A 27,578-nucleotide genomic window follows, 5' to 3' on the forward strand; every position below is an offset into this window, starting at 1 on the left:
TTAAACAGACCTCTTCAATGTGAAAGGAATAACACAGGAGGTGTATATAAGAAGCACAGAATGCCAAAAAGCTCAGCTGCCAACCAGGATGTCCGAAGACAATATCTATGTATTCAAGATATTAAGATCAACCACTGTTTGATCAATATGGATTCTGCCAAGAGATGTATCCTATAAAACGTGAAACCAATTCACAAGCTCTCCAACAACCAGGACATCCTCAGCTTCTCTAGCAGAAGGACAACAAGAGTCCCAAGATGAAGGTTGTGTTCGTGACTCTCGTCTTTGGTCTGGTTTGTGTGGCCCAGGAAACTGCAACTGAGATAGACCACTCAAAGGTACTCAGAATGAGTTAATCTGCTAGAAGGTCTTGCCTGTTTTCCTGGGCAAGTGTGTGTGTAGAGGTTATATGTCAGAGGTTGTGTGTGCACACGACAGAGATATTCTTGTTTAATATGTACAACCAGACTGTACACATATCATGGTTGACGTATCTACATGAACGCAATACAACGCTCTATCTGCTCTTGGTATTTTTCTTGGAATCTTTCTTCTTGTCTGTACGTAAAACAAAACAACAAGAACCTAACATGCAAACATTCAGAAAGTTATGAACTGTCACAGTTTTTACTAGCATTGTTTTAGTGATGACAAAAAACTCCAAATTCTGTGTAAAAACGCTGAATACTACGCTTTCTGTTCCAACATATATCATGATGTCATGTCATGTAATTCAGCAAGGCAGGAAGTAGAACTCTTCTTTGCTTCAGATAGTTCAGTTGCTCAGTCGTGTCCAACTCTTTGCGACCCAATGGACTGCAGCACAGCCAGCTTCCCTGTCCATCACCAACTCCTGGAGTTTACTCAAACCCATGTCCATCGAGTCGGTGATACCATCCCACCATCTCGTCCTCTGTCATCCCCTTCTCCTCCTGCCTTCAATCTTGCCCAGCATCACGGTCTTTTCCAATGAGTCAGTTCTTCACATAATGTGGTGAAAGTATTGGGGTTTCAGCTTCAGCATCAGTCCTTCCAATGAATATTTAGGACTGGTTTCCTTTAGGAAGGACTGGTTGGATCTCCTTGTATTCCAAGGGACTGTCAAGAGTCTTCTCCATTACCACAGTTCAAAAGCATCAATTCTTCAGTGCTCAGCTTTCTTTCTATAGACCAACTCTCACATCCATCCATACTACTGGAGAAAAGATAGTTTTGACTAGACGGACCTTTGTTGGCAAAGTAATGTCTCTGCTTTTTAATATGCTATCTATTGGTCATTACTTTTCTTTCAAGGATCAAGCATCTTTTAATTTATTAATCTTCTTTGCTTCACTTCAGTAGCTCAGTCGTGTCTGATCTTTGCAATCCCATGAACCGCAGCAAGCCAGACCTCCCTGTCCATCAGCATCTCCCGGAATTCACCCAAACCAATGTCCTTCAGGTCGGTGATGCCATCCAACCATCTCATCCTCTGTTGTCCCCTTCCCCTCCTGCCCTCAATCTTTCTCAGCATCAGAGTCTCTTCAAATGAGTCAGCTCTTCACATCAGGTGGCCAAAGTATTCGAGTTTCAGCTTCAACATCAGTCCTTCCAATGAACACCCAGGACGGATCTCCTTTAGGATGGACTGGTTGGCTCTCCTTACAGTTCAAGGGACTCTCAAGAGTCTTCTCCCACACCACAGTTCAAAAGCATCAATTCTTCGGTGCTCAGCTTTCTTTACAGTCCAACTCTCACATCCATACATGACATCTGGAAAAACCAGAGCCTTGAATAGACGGACATTTGTTGGCAAAGTAATGTCTCCGCTTTTTAATATGCTGTCTAGGTTGGTCATAACTTTCCTTCCAAGGAGTAAGCGGCTTTTAATTTCATGGCTGCAATCAGCATCTGCAGTGATTTTGGAGCCCAGAAAAATAAAGTCAGCCACTTTTTCCACTGTTTCCACATTTATTTGCCATGAAGTAATGGGACCGGATGCTACGATTTTAGTTTTCTGAATATTGAGCTTTAAGCCAACTTTTTCATTCTTCTCTTTAACTGTCATCAAGAGGCTCTTTAGTTCTTCTTCACTTTCTGCCATAAGGGTAGTGTCATCTGCATATCTGAGGTTACTGATATTTCTCCCAGAAATCTTGATTCTAGCTGTGCTTCCTCCAACCCAGCGTTTCTCATGATGTACTCTGCATATAAGTGAAATAAGCAGGGGGACAATATACAATCTTGACGTACTCCTTTTCCTGTTTGGAACCAGTCCGTTGTTCCATGTACAGTTCTAACTGTTGCTTTCTGACCTTCATACTGGTTTCTCAAGAAGAAGGTCAGGTGGTCTGATATTCCCATCTCTTGAAGAATTTTCCACAGTTTATTGTGATCCCCACTGTCAAAGGCTTTGGCATGGACAATAAAGGAGAAATAGATGTTTTTCTGGAACTCTCTTGCTTTTTCGATGATCCAGAGGATGTTGGCAATTTGATCTCTGGTTCCTCTGCCTTTTCTAAAACCAGCTTGGACATCTGGAAGTTCATGGTTCAGCTGAAGCCTGGCTTGGAGAATTTTAAGCATTACTTTACTAGCGTGTGAGATGAATGCAATTGTGCAGTAGTTTCAGTATTCTTTGGCACTGGAATGAAAACTGACCCTTTCCAGTCGTGTGCTTAATAAGATTCAATTTACTTCTCTTCTGTGGTAAATGCAAAGCCAAGATAGTGTTGTGTATTGGTGATGAACCAGAAAAGATACTGACTGACGTTAATGGACACTTTCCTTGTTAGGTTACAGGACAGTGGCGCACCATTTACGCAGCTGCAGATAACAAGGAGAAGATTGTGGAAGGAGGCCCACTGAGGTGTTACTATCGTCAGATTGAATGTATTGACAACTGTGAATACCTCTCCCTTACATTTTATGCCAAGTAAGCACAACCTGACCCAACTGAGAACAAGGAGTCTCTTGGCTTCTGACATGGGGTCCAGGCTCCAATGTGCAGTCAGAGGCGTGAGTCCTGGCTGTGAAGCTGGGTGTGCGAACTCTATTCACGGAAGGACGTCCTCAAGCCCTAGGGAGTGAAAGGTGAGGAAGGAATGTCTTGTCTGTTTGGTTTTCAGGGAAGACGGGAGATGCGAGAAATTCACAGAAGTGCTACAGAGACAAGAAGGAGATGTTTACGTCATAGAATGTGAGTATTCCAGCTTTTCAGATGAGCGGTCTTCCAGAAAACCATGGAACATGTTCAGATGGATAGTCTCGGTTCCATTCAAGAGAACTAGATGTCTGGATGGGTTGACCATTTCCTCTACTGATTACCAATGCAACCTTGGAAAAGCGATTTAATTTTTCACCAATCAATTCTGCCCCACAACACCAGGATGAGGTCCCAGGTTGGAATGTGGCCATTCATGGTCTCTGAGAAAAATACCCAGAACATTCACTCCTCGTGTTCCTTGGGCATGGAGAAGTGCGTAGACTTACTTAGGATTGTAACAACTCTCTCAATTCTGTTTTCTTTTATTTGACCTACATAATCAAATTTGCAGAAACTAAAGAAATTCTTTAAATATTCAAAGTTCTTCATTAGCAAGTTTAGAAAGTAGAACATGATTAACTTAAAGCCCAAAAATGACAACAGCTAAAATAAGAGCCCAAAGGTTTAAACTAATTTTTACAGACTGAAAGGGACTTTACCATAGACTTCTATCTCTATAGCTTAAAATAAGGAGAAAGAATTCTCAAATACAAATATCAATATATAATTTGAAAGGGGCATTAACAGAGATTCTATCTCTGTAGTTGAAAATAACAGAAAATTATTCTCAAATATTAATATCAATACTGTAATATATTAAGTGTTCAAGTGTCCATATATTTCACTTTCATGGAGAAAACGTAATGGAGGATTCTAATCTCTGTCTGGTGAATCTTTTCTAATTGCAACTGTAGATGCACAGCCACAGGATCTAATCTGCAAACACTGCAGAGAATATATGTTGAACATTTTGCATCAGACTAATTTGTACGTCTTTTTTTAGCTCTTCCACTAGGAAATAACTCTGGACTGGGCATTACCTTTTATTTTACTACGATTGATTCAAATTATTAGAATTCCTTTCTAACCATTATTGCACCTCCATACTGGGTCACAATTCCTGAAAATTTAACAGTCAGGTTTTGGGATCTGGTTTGAGATGGCTGAGGTTCAACACCTCCTACAGCTGCAATAAGAAACTTTGCCTCGTGCACAGACTGCTCAGTCTAGAAGACTGGAAGCCTTAATTATCTTCAGAAGAAGGGGTGTGGAGAAAGCTTTCCTAGCTCACTAGCTGTCTTAACTGGTTCTAGAAACACACAACTAGAAATGTCAGTGAGATAAGGTTCATCATCCGAGGGAAGACAGATGATAGCATGTGAGGAAAAATGCACTCAAATGAAAAGAAAAGGAGTTCGTCATATTGAGGCTTGATTTTCTCTTTTTCTGTCACAGTTGCGGGTACAAATGTTTTTCAAATCATTCATGTATCAGACAACATGCTGGTAACTTATTTTGAAAACGATGATGGAGAGAAGATCACAAAAATAACTGAAGGTGTTGGTACGTACTGTCGTTTGTCCAATACAAAGCAGATATGTTCATATGATCAGTATTTTCATACTAATTTGAGAAGGACACACATACCTTATATTATGGCTTCACTGCTGCTCAGACAGGAAAGAACCCACCTGCAATGTACGACACTTGGATTCTCTCCCAGGGTCAAGAAATCCCTGGAGGAGAGCATGGGAATCCACTCCAGTATTCTTGCTTGGAGAATCCCATGGACAGAGGAGGCTGGCAGGAAAGAGTTCATGGGATCAGAAAGAGTCAGATAGGACTGAGCAACTAACCACAGCACCTCATAGGAAGAACCCTGGGACAGACGTGTGTTCACACGGAGAATTCAGACTTCACGTGAAACGAGGCAGGGATTTAGAAAGTTTGCTAGAAAAATGAGGAGATGTATCCACTGGGACTTCTATCAGATGGCATTTTTAAATAGGAGATACTCTTGTCCCAGATTCCAATGAGATATTCCAGGAAGCTCCATGACTTTCTCGCCAAGGATCACACAACAGAGTTGCCAGGTCCTGATGCCAAAGTGAACCAAGCTTAAATCTGAGTTTAGCTGACGCACAGGTCCTGGCCACGGCTGCATTCTTCTCTACAACAACGCTTTCTTCTTCCTCACAATATTTAAAATACTGCCTGAACCTGAATGCAAAGCTCTGCAAATACCTCTCTATGATACTGAATCCTGTAGAAGAAGTGTGGACAGGCATGTCAGTCATTCTGCCATCCACGCAGTCCCCTGGTTCTCTGACATCCCTTTATCCTTTCTGCTATTTTATGGACATTGGAGGTGGATGGCTGTTCTGTCTTGTATTTGAGGATGACAAAGCCTGAAAAAATACCTGAGAAGTGTGTGCAATGTTGTTACCAAAAGCGGGTTCCTGCTGCCCTCCTTTCAAAAGCCAACTAAGAGCCCAGCTTCATAGGAAGCAATGTCTGCTTCGTTCATATGCCAACAACTAGGTGGGAGAGTGGATTTCTGTCCAAACGCTGACTAAACAACCCCACAACTGGCAACCAGTGGGGCAAGAGCTTTTACAGACAGAGGGAGGGGGCTTCTTGCAAAAACAGCAGTCAGATCTGACAGTCATTTTGAAGTTAACCATGAGCGGTTGACCAGCGTTATCCTGATGTATTCACTACAGTTAATCTTCAGTTCCAGGACCGCTATGTTCCCATCTCCTGGACGTCAGTTCTCTAAACGGTGGCAGCTTCTGTCATGGCTGCAGTCTGGTCATCATGTAGTAACCTTGTCTACTGGGTGGGGGTTTCAGTGTGTATAAAACAGCGCACAGGGTATGACCCAGAATAATATCTATTGCCCTTGCGGAGGATCTGCAGGTCCTTATCTTTGCTTCATGACTACATTATTATTTCATCTATTTGTCTTTTTTCCTTTGCTATCTGACATTCTCAATTCTCTGATTAAACTTATTCTTTGACTAAAATATTTCACAGACAAAAGGCAGGCTGAACACATCAGGGGTGGGGTAAGGAACATACATACGATCCTGAACCATCTCAATGGGATCAGAGTGCTTGTGATAATTCCAAATAATAACCCTCTCCTTTCATTTCATGAGGGTTCCTGAAAACCCCAGGGATGGAATTCTAGAATGTACACAAAGCGAACAGAAAGAGTTAGAGTTGGGAGGAATTCTGAGGCTCAGACTCGCCATGAACTTCTTCAATGGACCATGAAGAGTTGCATCTCACTGGGGCATGCTTAAGCTCACAGTTGAATGACCTGCAGCTCACTAAGTAGTTGTGAGAAGAGGAACGTGGTGACTTGCTAGCTATGTGGACTCTGCCCCATGGAAAAATATGAAGACCTGTGTGCACACTCGGGCACAGCTGTGGAAAGCTACCTGCAGAGCAGGGTTTAGGCGATGGTGGAGGCAATGGTGTTGGTGAGTCTTACTGGACGCTACAGGTATGAGCCGGCTGACACTCTATAACCTATAAAGGATTCTAATACACACCTCTTCTGCCCTGTTTGCTATGAAATCCAGGCAGAGGAGACAGCTTCACTCAAGAAGAACTTCAGAAGTATCAGGAACTGAACAGTGAAAGGGGGATTCCAAATGAAAACATAGATAATGTCATCGAAACAGGTAAAGCCCCAGAGGACAGCAGGTATCCGAAATGAAAACACATCAGTAGGACATTGAAGTCACATTTCCCTTTCACAGAGACATCTCTTACAAAAGCTGCTTTGAAATAACCCCTTGACATAGAGGCATGTCAGTGGTCATCTGTCCCCTTGTTCTTTCTCTTTCAGACAACTGTCCTCCATGAGAACAGAGAGCATCAGCTGGGTGAGTAGACATGTGACAAATGACAAGGCTGTTTCCTTTCTGTAGGTTAACACTTTGGGGGAGGGTTTTTTAACTGCTTTAAGAGTGGGATACATACACAATGTCATATTACCCCGTCACGAAAAAGAATGAAGTAACGCCGCGTGCAGCAACATGGATGGACCTAGACATGATCTTACTGAGCGAAGTAAGTCAGAAAGAGAAACGCAAATATATGCTATCACGTCTATGTGGAGTCTAAAGTATGATGCAAATGAACCATTATTATTGGGGGTTGGTGCACTGGGATGAACCAGAGGGATGGTATGGGGAGGCAGGTGGGAGGGGATTTCAAGATGGGGAACACGTGTGCACCCAAGGCAGATTCATGTCAATGTATGGCAAAATCAATACAATATTGTAAAATTTAAAAAAAAAAAGAAATAAAAGAGATCAATAAAGATAAATAATAATAATAATAAACCAGAAACAGACTCTCAAACATGGATAAAATTAATGGTAACCAAAGGGGAAGCAGGCAAATGGTAAATTAGGAGTTTCAGATGACCAGATGCACACTAAAATATATGAAATAAACAAAAAAAGATCTACTGGATAGCACAGAGAACAACACTCAGTGGCTTCTAATAACATAAAAGAAGAAGAATTTATTAAAAAAGGTATACATTTACCTGCATATAAATATATATAGATAGATAGATAGACATTGATATATATATATATTTATAAATGAGGGCTTCCAAGGTGACTCAGAGGTCAAGAAACTGCCTGCCAATGCAGGAAACACAGGAGAGGTGGGTTTTATCCCTGGGTCAGGAAGATCACTTGGAGTAGGAAATGGAAACCCCATCCAGTATTCTTGCCTGGAAAATGCAATGAACAGAGGAGTCTGCCAAGATATACTCCATAGGACACAAAGTTTAAGACACATCTGAGTGACTCAGCAATAACAAAGTTATAAATGAATCATTTTCCACTATACCTGAAACTAATACGACATTGCACATCAACTCTACGTCAATAAAAATCAATTTTAATAAAGAATGGGAATAAAAAACACTTCACATTGCCACGTGCCAAAGGCTCAGACTTCCTTAAGTCTTTGGATTCAGTATCTAAAGACTGACACGGTCTAGACTCCACAGTGAGATGCTTTCAGGACAAAGGAGTCTGTGTGAAGCCCTGAGCTGTGAGTTATGATGATCTCTGGGGAATCCCACTGTGAATGAAGGACCTTACCGCCACAACACATTCATGATGATACATGAGACTGCAGAAGATGTAACTGGCACATTTCACATAGTTTATAATCTCCTACATTTCAGAGCTGTGAATACATAACTTAGTACCTCTCAACATAAGACCTGATACTAGACTAATTCACAACAATTTTCCCCAGGTGGTAATTCTATGCAACGCCACAGGGGTACACACAGATGAACTTCTGTGAAACGCATATTGTAGGAAAATTTTCCACTGTTTCCAACAAAAACTGCTTCTGTTTTATCATTCCTGCTCTGGGCAATATCATATTAACCTTAGGCAACTCAACAATGTTTTACTTTCCTTTCAGGCTTAAGAATACGAGCAGCATCGAAGCAGTAATATGTCCCCAAAACACATATGAAGATAATAGACCTTTTCCTTGAAATCATCATTCCTTCTCTCCCAGAAAATCATGATCCAGAACCCAGGTTTTCCAACTGTGACTATCTTCTGTTCTTCCTGATGTTACTGGATTCCTAAACTGATCAATAAATTCATTAATGCATATATGTGTAGTGGACAAACTTCTACTGGCAAATGCACACAACATGTAAATTCAACAATGAAGAAAATCAAGTGTACAAAGGAGAAGATAACGCTGTTTAGGACACACAGTGTGAATCCAGCGAGTGTGTTTACAAGAGAGAATAAACCACAGATGGTAGTTGTATATGGTGATATAAGGTTCCTGTCAGATGTCATGGGAGAGATGGAATTGGTTAGTCAGACAACTTCAAATAGAATCTGAGCTATCCTAAGTAACACCTGAAAACAACTCAAGCATGGGGTTAAGCAGCGTTCATCTGCTGTGGGGTCGCAAGGGGTGGGGAGGATTTTGCAGCATGCAGTCTTCCAGGGGATGCAGTGGTAAAGAATATACCTACTAATGCAGGAGACACAAGGATGAAGCTTTTACTCCTGGGTTGAGAAGACGCCCCAGAGGGGGAAATGGAAACCCACTCCAGTGTTCTTGCATGGGGAATCCCAAAGACAGAGGAGCCTGGCGGGCTACAATCCATGAGGTCACAACAGTCAGACACAATTTATCAACTGAGCACAGACATACATACAACAAAAGGGAACAGTATTTACTAAAGAAAGCGCCCTGATGGTGTTTACAAAGCACGCGGTCTGCGCTGTCCGACTTGCTGCTGGTATTCTGCAGCTCAAACCCTGGAAGCAAAGAATTTGATGTTGATGCAGGTGGAGAAGGAAATGGCAACCCACTCCAGTGTTCTTGCCTGGAGAATCCCAGGGATGGGGGAGCCTGGTGGGCTGCCGTCTATGGGGTCACACAGAGTCGGACACGACTGAAGTGACTTAGCAGCAGCAGCAGCAGCTGCTACAGAGTTACCTAAAGCTTTGCATAAAAGTTCCTCATCAGACAATTTTCAAAAGTAAAAGTCATTGATTGGTGCCAACTGATGGGAAGAAAGGAGCATCATGGGTACCCAATAGATCATGCAACTGGAAAAGACAAGAGACCAGGAAAAATGTTTAAGGGAGATGGGAGAGATGAGGCAGTCCTAGACCACTCAGGGGACCTTTGGTAAGCACCGAAGCTTACTCCTTAGAAGGAAAGTTATCACCCACCTAGACAGCATATTAAAATGCAGACACATTACTTTGCCAACAAAGATCCATCTAGTCAAGGCTATGGTTTTTCCAGTGGTCATGTATGGATGTGAGAGTTGGACTATAAAGAAAGCTGATCGCTGAAGAATTGATGCTTTTGCACTGTGGTGCTGGAGAAGATTCTTGAGAGTCCCTTGGACTGCAAGGAGGTCCAACCAGTCTATCCTAAAAGAGATCAGTCCTGGGTGTTCACTGGAAGGACTGATGTTGAAGCTGAAACTCCAATAATTTGGCCACCTGATACAGAGAGCTGACTCATTTAAAAAGACCCTGATGCTGGGAAAGACTGAGGGCAGGAGGAGAAGGGGACGACAGAGGATTAGATGGTTGGATGGCATCACCTACTCAATGGACATGGGTATGAGTGGACTCCGGGAGTTGGAGATGGACAGGGAGGCCTGGCGTGCTGCGGTTCATGGGGTCACAAAGAGTCAGACATGACTGAGCGACTGAAATCAACTGAACTCAACAGAGGATAAGGAAGGCTTGGCTCACCTGAAATGCTTCGGGAGTGACAGAAAAGACAGAATAGGGCACTGGTCACATACACTGCCAGGGCTCATTGTAAGCTAGATGTGCTTTGAATGCATGTTACAACCACTCATCTTCAAGGTCAAGATATTTGTCTCCATTAACTCGAGTTGTTGACAGAAAACAGAACAGTAGTGGTTGACGACTAAACTATACACACTTCATGGATCACTGCCTTGTGCGGTAAGGGGCTGGCATAACTCAGTGAAGCTGTGAGCCACTTCGTGCAGGGCCACCCAAGACAGACAGGCCACAGTGAAGAGTTCTGACAGAACGTGAGATCCACTGGAGGAGCACATGGCCAACCACTCCAGTATTCTTGCTGTGGGAACCCCATGAGCCGTGTGAAAAGGCAAACAGATAAGACACTGAAAGATGAGCCACCTAGGTTGGAAGGTGTCCAGTATTGGTGCTGGGGAAGAGTGGAGGCCAACTCCCAATAGCCCCAGAGAGAATGAAGCGATGCTCACTTAGGTCTCAACCAAGGAAGCTGCCTAAAACAAGAAGGAAAGCAAAGAAACAAAACAACTAACTTTCAGGTCCAGTGATTCAGAATCCACCAGCCAATGCAGGGGACACAGATTGAATCCCTGATCCAGAAAGATCCCCCATGCTACACAGCAACTAAGCCCACGCACTACATCAACTGTACTTGTGATCTGGAGCCCCAGCTGGAGAACCATCGCCATGAGAAGCACTCCACCCGCAAATCGAGAAAAGCAGAGCGCAGCATAAAACACCCAGTGTGTGTTTTAACGTTTAAAAAAAATAAAACTGAGCAGAAGTTATAAGAAGTGTGACCACTGTGACACACCATAAAATTGTTTTAAAAATTCTAACAGAAACAACTTCGGGAGAAGGAACAAGATGGTAGAGGAACACGATAGCGAGACCACTCTCTGCCCCACAAATTCATCAAAAGAACATTTGAACGCCGAGTAAAGTCCACAAAACAACTTCTGAATGCTGGCAGAGGACATCAGGCACCCAGAAAAGCAGCCCATTGTCTTCGAAAGGAGGTAGGAAAAAACATAAAAGATAAAAAGAGAGACAAAAGAAGTAAGAACGGAGCTCCGTCCCAGGAAGGGAGGCTTTACAAAGAGAGAAGTCTACAAACACCAGGAAACACTCTCACTGGTGAATCTGTGGCGAGGCCTGGAACCACAGAGGGCCACATAACCCTCTTTTTTTCTTTAAGATTTTTTTAAAAAACCACAGATTACCCGCCAAATGGTAACTCCCAGTGGAGAAGCAGCGCACATGCCTGCGTACACCATTAGCAAGTGGGGGCTGGGCAGGGAGGAGCCGGATGAACTGCATAGAGAGAGGACTGGGCTTGAATGCCGCGAGAACAATCTGAGAGAACTGGGGATAGCAAAGCAGACTGGGATAGCTTCCCCACGAAAAGGCGGAAAGATCCAACCTAAGACTCTGCCAGCCCCACTCACAGAACAAAGGACTTAGCAGAGTGAGCCTGCTGCGGTCGGCCCATCCCCCTTCCCCCACCGAGACAGGCAGGGAGGGCAGCCAGAGCCGGAGGGGGCGACCGCGGCTGCAGAAAGGCATCCGATACAAACTGCAGGCAGGCTTCATTGCTAATCAAGACTTCTTGGGCTCGGGCCGGTCGATATCCACCTGAGAAGGTGCACCGGTTGTACTCCCAGAAAACCGAGTGGCAGGGATTGGGGAGGCGATAAGTCACAGGGACCGTGCTCACCAAACACCTGGTCACCTGAGCCGCTCAGACCTGGGAAGTGCATACAACCCAGGTCAGTTCCCAGCAGAGCAACCTAGAGCCTGTGCAGTGTAGACTGGGACAGCACACGCGCTGTTAGCGGGGTCAAACACAGTGTGGCCGAGACGCTGTGAGCACTCCCTACAGACGCCAGAGGTTTTTCTCTGCAGCATTCCTCCCTTCCCAGAACAGGACTGAACAACTGAGTCTTTAAAAAGTGTCTGCGCACACCCTAGTGTCAGGGCAGAAATTAGACACTGAAGAGACCAGCAAACAGAAGCTAAAACAGAGGGAATCACCTTGGAAATGACAGAGTAGTCTAGAGGCTACTCCAAGAATAAGACCAAAAACCAGAGGCAAGAGGCTTAAGCCTGAATCCTGAGAACACCAGAGAACTCCGGACTCCAAGGAACATTAATCGATACGAGCTCATCAAACGTCTCCATACCTACACTGAAACCAAGCACCACCCAAGGGTCAACAAGTTCCAGGGCAAGACATACCACACAAATTCTCCAGCAACACAGGAAAATAGCCCTGAGCTTCAATATACAGGCTGCCCAAAGTAACTGCAAACACACTGACATCTCATAACTCATTACTGGACATTTTATTGCACCCAAGACAGAAGAAATCCAGCTCCACCCACCAAAACACCGACACAAGCTTCCCTAACCAGGGAACCTTAACAACTCACCCATCAAACCCCACACACAGTGAGGAAACTACATAATGAAGAGAACTCCACAAACTGCCAGAAGAGGGAAAGGCCTCCCCAAGCAAAGCAATACAAGCAAGATGAAGAGGCAGAGAAATACCCAGCAAGTAAAGGAACAAGATAAATGCCCACCAACACAAACAAAAGAGGAAGATATAGGGAATGTACCTGATAAAGAATTTCGAATTTTGGTGGTGAAAATGATTCAAAATCTTGAAAGCAAATTGGAGTTACAGATAAATAACCTGGAGAAAAGGATTAAGAATGTGGAAGAAAGGTTTAATAATGACTTAGAGGAGATAAAAAAGAGTCAATATACAATGAATAATGCAATAGATGAGATCAGAAACACTCTGGAGGGAACAAACAGTAGAATAACAGAGGCAGAAGACAGGATAAGCGAGCTAGAAGATAGAATTGTAGAAATAAATGAAACAGAGAGGAAAAAAGAAAAACGAATTAAAAGAAATGAGGACAATATTAGAGACCTCTGGGAGAACATTAAAAGCTCCAACATTCGATTCATAGGAGTCCCAGAAGAAGAAGACAAAAAGAATGACCATGAGAGAATATTTGAGGAGATAATTGTTGAAAACTTCCCTAAAATAGGGAAAGAAATAATCACCCAAGTCGAAGAAACACAGAGAGTCCCCAACAGGATAAACCCAAGGCGAAATACTCCAAGACACGTATTAATCAAATTAACAAAGATCAAACACAAAGAACAAATATTAAAAGCAGCAAGGGAAAAGGAGCAAATAACACACAAGGATCCTTCCCATAAGGATAACAGCTGATCTTTCAATAGAAACTCTTCAGGCCAGGAGGGAATTGCAGGACATACTTAAAGTGATGAAAGAAAATAACCTACAGCCCAGATTACTGTACCCAGCAAGGAACTCATTCAAATATGAAGGAGAAATCAAAAGCTTTACAGACAAGCAAAAGCTGAGGGAATTCAGCATCACCAAACCAGTTCTCCAACAAATGCTAAAGGATCTTCTCTAGACAGGAAACACAGAAAGGGTGTATAACCTCGAACCCAAAGCAATAAAGAAAATGGCTACGGGATCGTACTGATCAATAACTACCTTAAACATAAATGGGTTAAATGCCCCAACCAAAAGACGAAGGCTGGCTGAATGGATACAAAAACAAGACCCCCATATATGTTGTCTACAAGAGACCCACCTCAAAACGAGGGACACATACAGACTGGAAGTGAAGGGCTGGAAAAAGATATTCCACGCAAATAGAGACCAAAAGAAAGCAGGAGTAGCAATACTCATATCAGATAAAATAGATTTTAAAACAAAGGCTGCTAAAAGAGACAAAGAAGGAAACTACATAATGATCAAAGGATCAAGCCAAGAAGAAGATATAATAATTATAAATATTTATGCACCCAACATAGTTCAGTTCAGTCGCTCAGTAGTGGCCGACTCTTTGAGACCCCATGAACCACAGTACGCCAGGCCTCCCTGTCCATCACCAACTCCCGGAGTTCACTCAAACTCATGTCCACAGAGTCAGTGATGCCATCCAGCCACCTCATTCTCTGTTGTCCCCGTCTCCTCCTACCCCCAATCCCACCCAGCATCAGAGTCTTTTCCAGTGAGTCAACTCGTCTCATGAGGTGGCCAAAGTATTGCAGTTTCAGCTTTAGCATCAGTCCTTCCAATGAACACACAGGATTGATCTCCTTTAGAATGGACTGGTTGGATCTCCTTGCAGTCCAAGGGACTCTCAAGAGTCTTCTCCAGCACCACAGTTCAAAAGCATCAATTCTACGGCAATATGCTTTCTTCACAGTCCAACTCTCACATCCATACATGATCACGGGAAAAACCATAGCCTTGACTAGACGGACCTTGGTTGGCAAAGTAATGTCTCTGATTTTTAATATGCTATCTAGGCTGGTGGTAACTTTCCTTCCAAGGACTAAGAGTCTTTTAATTTCATGGCTGCAATCAGCATCCACAGTGATTTTGGAGCCCCCAAAAATAAAATCTGACACTGTTTCCACTGTTTGTCCATCTATTTCCCATGAAGTGACGGGACTAGATGCCATGATCTTAGTTTTCTCAATGTTGAGCTTCAAGCCAACCTTTTCACTCTCCTCTTTCACTTTCATCAAAGGCCTTTGAGTTCCTCTTCACTTTCTGCCATAAGGGTGGTGTCATCTGCATATCTGAGGTTATTGATATTTCTCCCAGCAATCTTGATTCCAGCTTGTGCTTCTTCCAGCCCAGCATTCCTCATGAGGTACTCTGCATATAAGTTAAATAAGCAGGGTGACAGTATACAACCTTGACGTACTCCTTTTCCTATTTGGAACCAGTCTGTTGTTCCATGTCCAGTTCTAACTGTTCCTTCCTGACCTGCATACAGGTTTCTCTAGAGGCAGGTCAGGTGGTCTGGTATTCCCATCTCTTTCAGAATTTTCCACAGTTTATTGTGATCCCCACAGTCAAAGGCTTTGGCATAGCCAATGAAGCAGAAATAGATGTTTTTCTGGAACTCTCTTGCTTTCTCCATGATCCAGCGGATGTTGGCAATATGATCTCTGGTTCCTCTGCCTTTTCTAAAACCTGCTTGAACATCTGGAAGTTCACGAGTCACATATTGCTGAAGCCTAGCTTGGAGAATTTTGAGCATGACTTTACCAGCGTGTGAGATGAGTGCAACTGTGCGGTAGTCTGAGATTTCTTTGGCATTCCCTTTCTTTGGGACTGGAATGAAGATTGACCTTTTCCAGTCCTGTGGCCATTGCTGCGTTTTCCAAATTAGGAGCACCACAATATGTAAGACAATTACTAACAAGTATGAAAGGGGAAATTAACAATAACACAATAATAGTGGGAGACTTTAATACCCCACTTACATCTATGGATAGATCAACTAAATAGAAAATTAACAAGGAAACACAAACTTTAAAGGATACAATAGACCAGTTAGACCTAATAGATCTCTATAGGACATTTCACCCCAAAACAATGAATTTCAACTTTTTCTAAAGCACACACGGAACCTTTTCCAGGATAGATCACATCTTGAGCCATAAATCTAGCCTTGGTAAATTCACAAATATTGAAATCATTCCAAGCATCTTTTCTGACCACAATGCAGTAAGATTAGATCTAAATTATGGGAGAAAAGCTATTAAAAATGCCAACATATGGAGGCTGAACAACACGCTGCAGAATAATGAACAAATCATAGAAGAAATTAAAAGAGAAATCAAAATATGCATAGAAATGGATGAAAATGAAAACACAACAACCCAAAACCTGTGAGACACTGTAAAAGCAGTGCAAAGGGGGAAGTTCATAGCAATACAGGCACACTTCAAGAAACAAGGAAAAAGTCAACTAAATAACCTAACTACATCTAAAGCAATAGAAAAGGAAGAAATTAAGAACCCCAGGGTCAGTAGAATGAAAGAAATCGTAAAAATTATGGCAGAGATAAATGCAATAGAAACAAAAGAGATCATAGCAAAAATCAACAAAGTCAAAAGCTGGTTCTTTGAGAAGGTAAATAAAATTGACAAACCACTAGCCAGACTCATCAAGAAACAAAGGGAGAAGAACCAACTCAATAAAATTAGAAATGAAAATGGAGAGATCACAACCGACAACACAGAAATACAAAGGAAAAGAAGAAGTAAAACTTTCACTGTTCGCTGATGACATGAGCCTCTACACAGAAAACCCTAAAGACTCTAGCAGAAAACTACTAGAGCTAATCAATGATTACAGCAAAGTTGCAGGATATAAAATCAACACACAGAAATCCCTTGCATTCCTATACACTAATAATGAGAAAATAGAGAAATTAAGGAAACTATTCCATTCACTGTTGCAACGAAAAGAATTAAATACTTAGGAATATATCTACTTAAGGAAACAAAAGACTTGAACATAGAAAACTATAAAACACTACTGAAAGTAATCAAAGAGGACACTAATAGATGGAGAAATATACCATGCTCATGGATTGGAAGAATAAATATTGTAAAAATGAGTATACTATCCAAAGTAATTTATACATTCAATGCAATCCCTATCAAGCTACCAATGATATTTTTCACAGAACTAGAACAAATAATCTCACAATTTGTATGGAAATACAAAAAACCTTGAATAGCCAAAGCAATCTTGAGGCAGAAGAATGGAACTGAGGGAATCAACCTGCCGGACTTCAGGCTCTACTACAAAGCCACAGTCATCAAGACAGAATGGTACTGGCATAAAGACAGAAATATAGATCAATGGAACAAAATAGAAAGCCCAGAGATAAATCCACGCACCTCTGGACACCTTATCTTTGACAAAGGAGGAAAGAATATAAAATGGAGAAAAGACAGTCTCTTTAACAAGTGGTGCTGGGAAAACTGGTCAGCCACTTGTAAAAGAATGAAACTAGAACACTTCCTAACACCATACACAAAAATAAACTCAAAATGGATTAGAGAGCTAAATGTAAGACCAGAAAGTATAAAACTCCTAGAGGAGAACGTAGGCAAAACACTCTCCGACATAAATCACAGAAGGATCCTCCAAGACCCATCTCCCAGAATATTGGAAATAAAAGCAAAAATAAACAAATGGGACCTAATTAAAATCAAAAGCTTCTGCACAGCAAAGGAAACTATAAGTAAGGTGAAAAGACAGCCTTCAGAATGGGAGAAAATAATAGCAAATGAAGCAACTGATAAAGGATTAATCTCAAAAATATACAAGCAGCCCCTGCAGCTCAATTCCAGAAAAATAAACGACCCAATCAAAAAATGGGCCAAACAACTAAACAGACATTTCTCCAAAGAAGACATAAAGATGGCTAACAAACACATGAAAAAATGCTCAACATCCCTCATAATCAGAGAAATGCAAATCAAAACCACAATGAGATACCATTTCACACCAGGCAGAATGGCTGCTATCCAAATGTCTACAAGCAGTAAATGCTGGAGAGGGTGTGCAGAGAAGGGAACCCTCTTACACTCTTGGTAGGAATCCAAACTAGTACAGCCACTATGGAGAACAGTGTGGAGATTCCTCAAAAAACAGGAAATAGAACTGCCATATGATCCAGCAATCGCACTCCTGGGCATACACACCGAGGAAACCAAAATTGAAAGAGACACATGTACTCCAATGTTCACTGCAGCACTGTTTATAATAGCCAGGACATGGAAGTAACTTAGATGTCCATCTGCAGATGAATGGATAAGAAAGTTTTGGTACATATACACAATGGAGTATTACTCAGCCATTAAAAAGAATGTATTTGAATCAGTTCTAATGAGGTGGATGAAACTGGAGCCTAATATACCGAGTGAAGTAAGCCAGAAAGAAAAACAATACAGTATACTAACGCATATATATGGAATTTAGAAAGATGCAAATTATAATCCTGCATATGAGACAACAAAAGAGACCCAGATGTATAGAACAGTCTTTGGGACTCTGTGGGAGTGGGATGGGATGATTTGGGAGAATGGCATTAAACATGTATGTTGTCATATGCAAAACAAATCACCAGTTCAGGGTCGATGCATGTTACAGGATGCTCGGGGCTGGTATGCGGGGATGACCCAGAGGGAGGATAAAGGGAGGTCGGAGGGGGGTTTAGGAGGGGGAACTCATGTACACCCGGGGCGGATTCATGTCAATGTATGGCAAAACCAACCAACATAATATTGTAAAATAATTCAGTTCAGTTCAGTTCAGTCACTCAGTCGTGCCCGACTCTCCACGACCCCATGAATCACAGCACGCCAGGACTCCCTGTCCATCACCAACTCCCGGAGTTCACTCAAACTCATGTCCACAGAGTCAATGATGCCATCCAGCCATCTCATTCTCCGTCGTCCCCTTCTCCTCCCGCCCCCAACCTTTCCCAGCATCAGAGTCTTTTCCAGTGAGTCAACTCGTCGCATGAGGTGGCCAAAATATTGCAGTTTCAGCTTTAGCATCAGTCCTTCCAATGAACACCCAGGATCAGTCTCCCTTAGAATGGACTAGTTGGATCTCCTTGCAGTCCAAGGGACTCTCAAGAGTCTTCTCCAACACCACAGTTCAAAAGCATCAATTCTTCAGCGATCAGATTTCCTCACAGTCCAACTCTCACATCCATACGTCACCACGGGAAAAACCAGAGCCTTGACTAGACGGACCTTGGTTGGCAAAGTGATGTCTCTGCTTTTTAATATATTATCAAGGTTTGTCATAACTTTCCTTCCAATGAGTAAGCGTCTTTTAATTTCATGGCTGCAATCAGCATCTGCAGTGATTTTGGAGCCCAAAAAGATAAAGTCTGACACTGTTACCACTGCTTTTCCATCTATTTCCCAGGAAGTGATGGGACCAGATGCCATGATATTTGTTTTCTAAATGTTGAGCTTCAAGCCAACCTTTTCACTCTCCTCTTTCACTTTCATCAAGAGGCTTTTGAGTTCCTCTTCACTTTCTGCCATAAGGGTAGTGTCATCTGCATATCTGAGATTATTGATATTAGCTTCCAATAAAAAATAAAAATAAAAAATAAACTATATAAGAAGTGGTAGCTAATGGAAAAAAAAAAGAAACAACTTCAGTTTGTATCATGAAAGCAACATTAGAAACCAGACAGGAAATATGAACCATTAAAAACATTTTATCTGAACTTTTATTTTCAAGTATTTACGTCCAGTTAAAAATATATCAAATACGGGGGAAGAGGGATCTATGACAAGTGTGTTGAGTTTAATTGGTCTTTACATAGGAACGCTTAGAACTCTGCAGATTGTTCAGGACCAGGAAGGTAGAGACAAAGAGTAAATGTCACTGGTGATTTCTTTAAGACACAAGTAAACTAACACATCTGTCCCCTCACACATTACCCCGTGTGTGGATGTGTGTCTGTGCGTGTATGAGATTAAAACACATAAAAGTTCTACTCTAAGCGACTGACCAGGTATGTGTGCAATACTATTAGTCATAATCACCATGCTGTTCCTTACATTTTTCTTTAAATCACAGGACCTCCTTAGGTAATGACAGCTAAACATAAAAACACGTACAAAAAAACCACAGTAACTTAAGTCAATTAAAGTCTTATGTTTGAAACCGAGTATCTCCTTTTGTTGAGAACTCTGCTGCTGTTCCTGCTGCTGCTAAGTCGCTTCAGTCGTCTGCAACCCCATAGATGGCACCCCATCAGGCTCCCCCATCCCTGGGATTTTCCAGGCAAGAACACTGGAGTGGGTTGCCATTTCCTTCTCCACAGCCAGCATTTATTCAAGGGTTATGTGTTTTGGCTCCAAAACGTAGCAAAACTGATGTCTTGCTCTTTCAGACACCCTCAGTGAAATGAAATACACACTACTCTGGCTTCCCGTGTGCCTCAGCTCCTAAAGAATCTGCCTGCAATGCAGGAGTCCTGGGTTGGGAAGATCCCATGGAGAAGGGAACGGTTACCCACTCCAGTATTCTGGCCTAGAGAGTCTATGGGGTCGCAAAGAGTTGAATGTGAATGAATGACTTTCTCTTTCAATGATCCATAAATGGATGAGAAATTCCATCTTCACAAGCTTGTGAACCGTGAATGCTTTGCTTTTGAGACAAATTTGTTGAAGGCCACTCATGTGATCTTCATGTTCTAACTCTCTTTAACACTGCCCAAAAAAAAAAAAAAAAAATGAAACATGAATGGGGAAATACAAACCAAAACACAAACAAAGCTGCTTTTCAGGAAGGGAAGGGAATATAGAGAGAAACAGATTTTGGATACAGATACAAAGGAAATTCGGAAGAAAATAATAATTTTATAGGGAAAACTATTGGAGAAATTGGAAATGCACATTCAAAAAAAGATATAAAGAGCTTCAATCCTTTCACTGCTCCATGTTTGACAATTTACGTGGACACTCATAAACCTACATTTAAGACCAAAAGCAAGAAAGACTCTAGAGGTGAAACCTAGAGGCAGATAATCTGTGACTAAAGATTAGGCGGTTACTGATTAGAATATACACCAGGATCCCACACTGGAAACAGAATGTGAACAACCAAGCTTCAATCAAAATATTTACATCTTTGAGGGAAAAGCCTAAGGAAACACAAGAGAAGCCAGCGACGGGGGAAAACTATTGGCCTACATCCATCTGAAAAGAGGCTCATATGCAGAATGTGTTGAAAAACCGTACTAACTTCAGAGAAAAAAAAAATTTAATTCACTTAGTGATGAACAAATGACTTGCAGAGACACTTACAGAGAAAATAAACAAACGGTAATTCCACCTCTTTATTCCTTCAGGAAAGGGAAAAAGTACCACCGAAATTTGGATACACTCACAAACTTATTACAATCTCTGAAATGAAAACAAGTGACCACACTGAGTCCGGGCAGTTCAGTTCAGTTCAGTTCAGTCGCTCAGTCGTGTCCGACTCTCCGCGACCCCATGAATCACAGCACGCCAGGCCTCCCTGTCCATCACCAACTCCCGGAGTTCACTCAAACTCAAGTCCACAGAGTCGGTGATGCCATCCAGCCATCTCATTCTCCGTCGTCCCCTTCTCCTCCCGCCCCCAACCTTTCCCAGCATCAGAGTCTTTTCCAGTGAGTCAACTCGTCGCATGAGGTGGCCAAATATTGGAGTTTCAGCTTTAGCATCAGTCCCTCCAATGAATACCCAGGATTGATCTCCTTTAGAATGGACTGGTTGGATCTCCTTGCAGTATAAGGGACTCTCAAGAGTCTTCTCCAACACCACAGTTCAAAAGCATTGATTCTTCGGCGATCAGCTTTCTTCACAGTCCAACTCTCACATCCATACATGACCACGGGAAAAACCATAGCCTTGACTAGACAGACCTTGGTTGGCAAAGTAATGTCTCTGCTTTTTAATATACTATCAAGGTTGGTCATAACTTTCCTTCCAAGGAGCAAGCGTCTTTTAATTTCATGGCTGCAATCAGCATCTGCAGTGATGTTGGAGCCCCAAAAAACAAAGTCTGACACTGTTTCCACTGTTTTTCCATCTATTTCCCATGAAGTGATGGGACCAGATGCCATGATCTTCGTTTTCTGAATGTTGAGCTTCAAGCCAACCTTTTCACTCTCCTCTTTCACTTTCATCAAGAGGCCTTTGAGTTCCTCTTCACTTTCTGCCATAAGGGTGGTGTCATCTGCATATCTGAGGTTATTGATATTTCTCCCGGCAATCTTGATTCCAGCTTGTGCTTCTTCCAGCCCAGCGTTCCTCATGATGTACTCTGCATATAAGTTAAAGAAGCAAGGTGACAATATACAACCTTGACGTACACCTTTTCCTATTTGGAACCAGTCGGTTGTTCCATGTCCAGTTCTGACTGTTGCTTCCTGACCTGCATACAGGTTTCTCAAGAGGCAGGTCAGGTGGTCCTGGATTCCCATCTCTTTCAGAATGTTCCACAGTTTATTGTGATCCACACAGTCAAAGGCTTTGGCATAGTCAATGAAGCAGAAATAGATGTTTTTCTGAAACTCTCTTGCTTTCTCCATGATCCAGCGGATGTTGGCAATTTGATCTCTGGTGCCTCTGCCTTTTCTAAAACCTGCTTGAACATCTGGGAGTTCACGGTTTACATACTGCTGAAGCCTGGCTTGGAGAATTTTGAGCATGACTTTACTAGCGTGTGAAATGAGTGCAATTGTGCGGTAGTTTGAACATTCTTTGGCATTGCCTTTCTTTGGGATTGGAATGAAGACTGACCTCTTCCAGTCCTGTGGCCACTGCTGAGTTTTCCAAATCTGCTGGCATATTGAGTGCAGCACTTTCACAGATTGATAGAGTGCCTGATGAACTCTGGACGGAGGTTCGTGACATTGTACAGGAGACAGGGACCAAGACCATCCCCATGGAAAAGAAATGCAAAAGAGCGAAATGGCTGTCTGAGGAGGCCTTACAAATAGCTGTAAAAAGAAGGGAGGCAAAAAGCAAAGGAGAAAAGGAAAGATATAAGCATCTGAATGCAGAGTTCCAAAGAATAGCAAGGAGAGATAAGAAAGCCTTCCTCAGTGATCAATACAAAGAAATAGAGGAAAACAACAGAATAGGAAAAACAAGAGACCTCTTCAAGAAAATTAGAGATTCCAAGGGAACATTTCATGCAAAGATGGGCGCGATAAAGGACAGAAATGGTATGTACCTAACAGAAGCAGAAGATATTAAGAAGAGGTGGCAGGAATACACAGAAGAACTGTACAAAAAAGATCTTCACGACCAAGATAGTCACGATAATGTGATCACCGACCTAGAGCCAGACATCTTGGAATATGAAGTCAAGTGGGCCTTAGAAAGCATCACTACGAACAGAGTCCGGGCAAGGGTGGATAAATGGAAAGTCTCACCTCCTGTTGGCAGAAATCGAAAATAAGAAGGCACTGAGATCCAGCAGTTCCAAACCTAAGTCTCTACCCACGAGATAAGACAGCTCAATGCCTTACAAAGACTCATCTATGAACATGTATCCATCAATGCTGGAATGGATGAAAGTGGGACATATCCTGATGATCCTATGCAGGGGCAATGGGAACGGAGTCTATAAAATATACAGATGTTTATTCAAACAAACATGCTGAGGGAAAGAAGTCAGAAACACACACAAGGAGTGGAATAAGAGGTACAAAATACCATGCATAAAATAATTAATGGACAAAGATTATTTGAAAAATAAAGACGGTATCACATAGGGAATAAAACAAGCCAATATTTTTAAAACTTCAAAACTAGAAATAAAATGATGAATTCCTATATGGTATACCTGTAACAAAAAATATTGCACATCAACAATATTTCAATTTCAGTATTAAAATAATATAGACCCCTCTGAGGAATGCCCTGACAACTGATTCCTGGTAGAGCCACCAAATATTTATCTTCTTAAACAGAAGGTGCCATCATTAGTTTTAGAAAATAAGCTTAGAAAGACCTCTTCAATGTGAAAGGAATAACACAGGAATTGTATAAGAAGCACAGGATGCCAAAATGCTCAGCTGCCAACCAGGATGTCAGAAGACGGCGTCTGTGTAACCTATGTCTTGTGATTAAACACTGTTAGATCAATATATACTCTGCCAAGAGACAGGTCCTATAAAAAGTGGAACCAATGCACATTCTCTCCAGTAACTTGGGCGCCTTCAGATTCTCTAGAAGAAGGATGATGAGAGTCAGAATTTGAAGGTTCTGTTGCTGAGTCTTGTCCTCGTCCTGGTTCGTGCTGCCCAGGAAACTCCAGCTGAGATAGACCCCTCACAGATACTCAGAATGAGCTGATCTGCTAGAAGGTATTGCTTGTTTGAGTGTGTGGGTGTTTGCGTGTGTGTGTGTGTGTGAGGTTGTGTGTGCATGTGACACACATATTCTTTTATATGTTTATATGCATGAAGAGACTGTATACATAACTTGGTCCATGTATCTTCATGAGCGTAATACAACCCTCTCTCTATCTGCTCTTTCCTTTTTTTTTTTTTTAATCTTGTCTGCATGTTAAAAAAATTACTATAATTCAGAAAGTTATGAACTGGGACAGTCTTTACTGTCATCGGTTTATTTATTTCAAATAGCTCTGAATTATCTGCTAAAATCTCTGAATTTGATGCTTTCCCTTCCAATAAGAAAGATGATTTCATGTCGCGTTATTCAGCAAGGTAGCGGGGAGAACTCATCTTTGCTTAATAAGATTCGATTTACTTCTCCTCTGTGATAAATGCAGAAGCAAAGGTACTGTGTAAGCAGAAAAGAGAGTGACTGACGTTTCTGAAGAACTTCCTTCTTAGGTTACAGGAGGCTGCTGCACCATTTACATACTGCGGGTAACAAGGAGATTGTAGAAGGGGGCCCACTGAGCTGTTACTATCATCAGATTGAATGTGACGATGACTGCGAACACCTCTCCCTTGCATTTTATGTCAAGTAAGCACAATCCTCCTCAACTGAGAACAAGGAGTCTGTGGGCTTCTGACAGGGGGTCCGGTCTCCAATGTGCAGTTTGAGGCGTGAGTCACGGCTGCGAAGCTGTGTGTGTGAACGTTATTCACGGAAGGGCATCCTCAAGCCCTGAGGAGTGAATGGCAAGGAAGGAATGTCTTGTCTGATTGCGTTTCAAGACTGACAGGAGATGCCAGTTTTTCTCAGAAGAGCTAAAGAGACAAGAAGGAGGCGTTTACCTCATAGAATGCGAGTATTCCAGCTTCTCTGATGGGTTGTCTTCCCCAAACCATGGACCATGTGCGGATTGATAGTCTCCATTTTACTCAAGACAGCTAGATGTGTGGATTGGTGAACTATTTCCTGTGCTCATGATGAATGCAACCTTGGAAAAGACATTTAATTTTTCAGCAATCAATTCTGTCCCAAAAGACCAGGATGAGGTCCCTGGGTAGAATGTGGCCATTCATGGTCTCTGAGAAAAAGCCCCAGAATATTGACTCCCCATGTCCCTCGGGCATGGAGAAGTGCAATAACCTATATAGGGTAATAACGACCCTTTCACAGTTTTTGCTTTTACTTGACCTACATGATGAATTTTGCTTTAAGTAAAGAAATTCTTTAAATATTAAAAGTTCTTCATTAGCAAGTTGGTAAGTAGAACATAATTAACTTAAAGCCCAAAAATGACAACAGATAAAATAAGAGTGAAAATTTCAAACTAAAATGTCAAATTTGAAAGGGACTTTAGCATAGACTTCTATCTCTATAGCTTAAAATAAGGAGAAAGAATTCTCAAATATGAATATTAATATATAATTTGAAAGGGGAATTAACATAGATTTCTATCTGTAATTAAAATAACAGGAAATAAATCTCAAATATTAATATCAATACTGTAATATTCAATGATCAAATGTCCACGTTTCATTATGATGGAACAAAATGTACAACAGAGCACTCTGATCTTGGTCTGATGCATTTATTTTCAACTGTGGAAACACAGAGAAACTAATCTGCAATCATTTCAGAGTTTATGTGTCTGACGTTTTGCAATAGACTCATTTGTACCTCTTTTATTAGCTCTTCTACTAAGAAATAACTCTGCATGATGTACTAACTTTAATTAAAATATGATTCATTCATATTTTTAAAGTTCCTTTCTAACCATGACTGTACTGGCGAACTGGGTCTCAAAACTCCTGAATATTTAACAGTCAGCTCTTTTGAGCTCGGGTGAGATGGTTGAGGTTCAAACCTACTGCAGTTGCAATAAGCAACCTTGCTATCATTCACAGAGTGCTCAGTCTAGAAGACTGGAAGTCTTAATTCTCTTCAGGAGAAGGAGGTGTGGAGAAAGCTTTTCGAGTTCACTAGCTGTCTTAACTGGTTCTAAAGCATATCACTAGTGAAATAAGAGTCCACCATCTGAGGGTAGGGTGATGATAGCACATGAAGAATAAATCAGGCTCAAATGAAAAGAAGTTAATCATACTGAGGTTTGATTTTTTTTTCCTTCTGCTATAGACGTGGGTACAAATGTTTTGCAACTGATTCATGTACCAGACAATATGTTCGTAACTTATTTTGAAAACAATGATGGACAGAGATCACAAAAATAACTGAAGGTGCCGGTAGGTATTGCAGCTTATCCAATATAAACTTGATGTGTTTATATGGTCATTATTTTTGCAGAAAGTACAGATGTACACACATCACTTATATTACGGCCTGACTGGTGGCTCAGATGGGAAAGAACCCACCTGCTGTGCAGGAGACCTGGGTTTGATCCCTGGGTTGGGAAGATCCACTGGAGGAGGGTATGGGAACCCACACCACTATTCTTGCCTCAAAAATACCCATGGACAGAGGAGCCTGGTAGGCTACAGTCCATGGGGGTCGCAAACAGCTGGACATGACTGAGAGACTAAGCACAGAACCTTACATGCAACACACTGCAACAGACGTGTATTCACATGTAGAATTCAGACTTCATGTGACATGAGTCAGGGATATAGAAAGTCTGTCTGCTAGAAAAATGAGGAAATGTACCCACTGGACATTCTATCAAATGGCTCTTTTTAAAATGTGATACACTTGTCCCAGATTTCAAATGAAACATTCCAGGAAGCTCCATGACTTTCTCACCAAGTATCCCCTAACGCAGTTGCCAGGTCCTGACACCAAAAAGAACCAAAGTTTGAATCTGAGTTTAGCAAACTCACAGGTCCCAGCCATGACTGCATTCATCTCCACCACAAACACTTTCTTCTTTGTCACAGTCATGAAAGTACTCCCTGAACCTGAACCCAAAGCTCTGCAAATACCACTGGGTCACATTGAGACTGCAGAGGCAGTGTGGTCTGGTATGTCAGTCATTCTGTCATCTGGACAATCCCCTGGGTTCCCTGGCATGTCCCTTGATCCTTTCTGATGTTATACCCTCATCGGAGATGAGTGGGTGTTGTGTCTGGTCTTTGAGGATGACAGAGTGAAAGTGAGTTTTTCCTCAGTAGTATCAGTGAGTTCCAAAAGTGAGTTCCTGCTGCCCACCCTTAACAAGCCAAACAAGAGGCCAGCTTCATAGAAAGGAAACTCTGCCTTCGTTCAGATGCCGACAACGGGGAGGAGGGTGGATTCTGTCCAAAGGCTGAATGCCCCACCCCACATATGACACTCAGGGAGTCAGACAGAGGGAGGGGGCTCTTTGCAGAAACAGCACAGTCAACTCCAACAGTCACTTTGAAATTGGTGTTCGGTGCTCTGACTCATGTCCTCGTGATTGTTTCACGCACCGTCAATGATCAGTTCCAAGG

The 27,578-nt window shown here is 42.0% G+C and overlaps 1 protein-coding gene across 1 annotated transcript; it reads left to right on the plus strand.

Annotated features, from left to right (window-relative positions):
* The first annotated feature begins 211 nt into the window (after positions 1-211).
* On the plus strand, positions 212-8,685 carry LOC129535168 (allergen Bos d 2-like). The gene is made up of 7 exons (XM_055393792.2): positions 212-338; positions 2,775-2,914; positions 3,108-3,178; positions 4,481-4,588; positions 6,616-6,717; positions 6,885-6,921; positions 8,495-8,685. The coding sequence occupies exons 1-6, from the start codon at positions 258-260 to the stop codon at positions 6,899-6,901; spliced, it is 519 nt and encodes a 172-aa protein (XP_055249767.2). The 5' UTR covers positions 212-257; the 3' UTR covers positions 6,902-6,921; positions 8,495-8,685.
* The last annotated feature ends 18,893 nt before the right edge of the window (positions 8,686-27,578 follow it).

This window comes from Moschus berezovskii, chromosome X, assembly GCF_049115385.1.
Source record: "Moschus berezovskii isolate FMDL1 chromosome X, NW_MosBer_1.0, whole genome shotgun sequence".
Lineage (NCBI taxonomy): Eukaryota > Metazoa > Chordata > Mammalia > Artiodactyla > Moschidae > Moschus > Moschus berezovskii.

Coding starts and splice junctions, on each gene's coding strand:
- LOC129535168 (XM_055393792.2), top strand. CDS start 258: ATGAAGGTTGTGTTCGTGACTCTCGTCTTTGGTCTGGTTTGTGTGGCC. Junction 339..2,774: donor CTGAGATAGACCACTCAAAG/GTACTCAGAATG, acceptor TTTCCTTGTTAG/GTTACAGGACAGTGGCGCAC. Junction 4,589..6,615: donor AAAAATAACTGAAGGTGTTG/GTACGTACTGTC, acceptor TATGAAATCCAG/GCAGAGGAGACAGCTTCACT.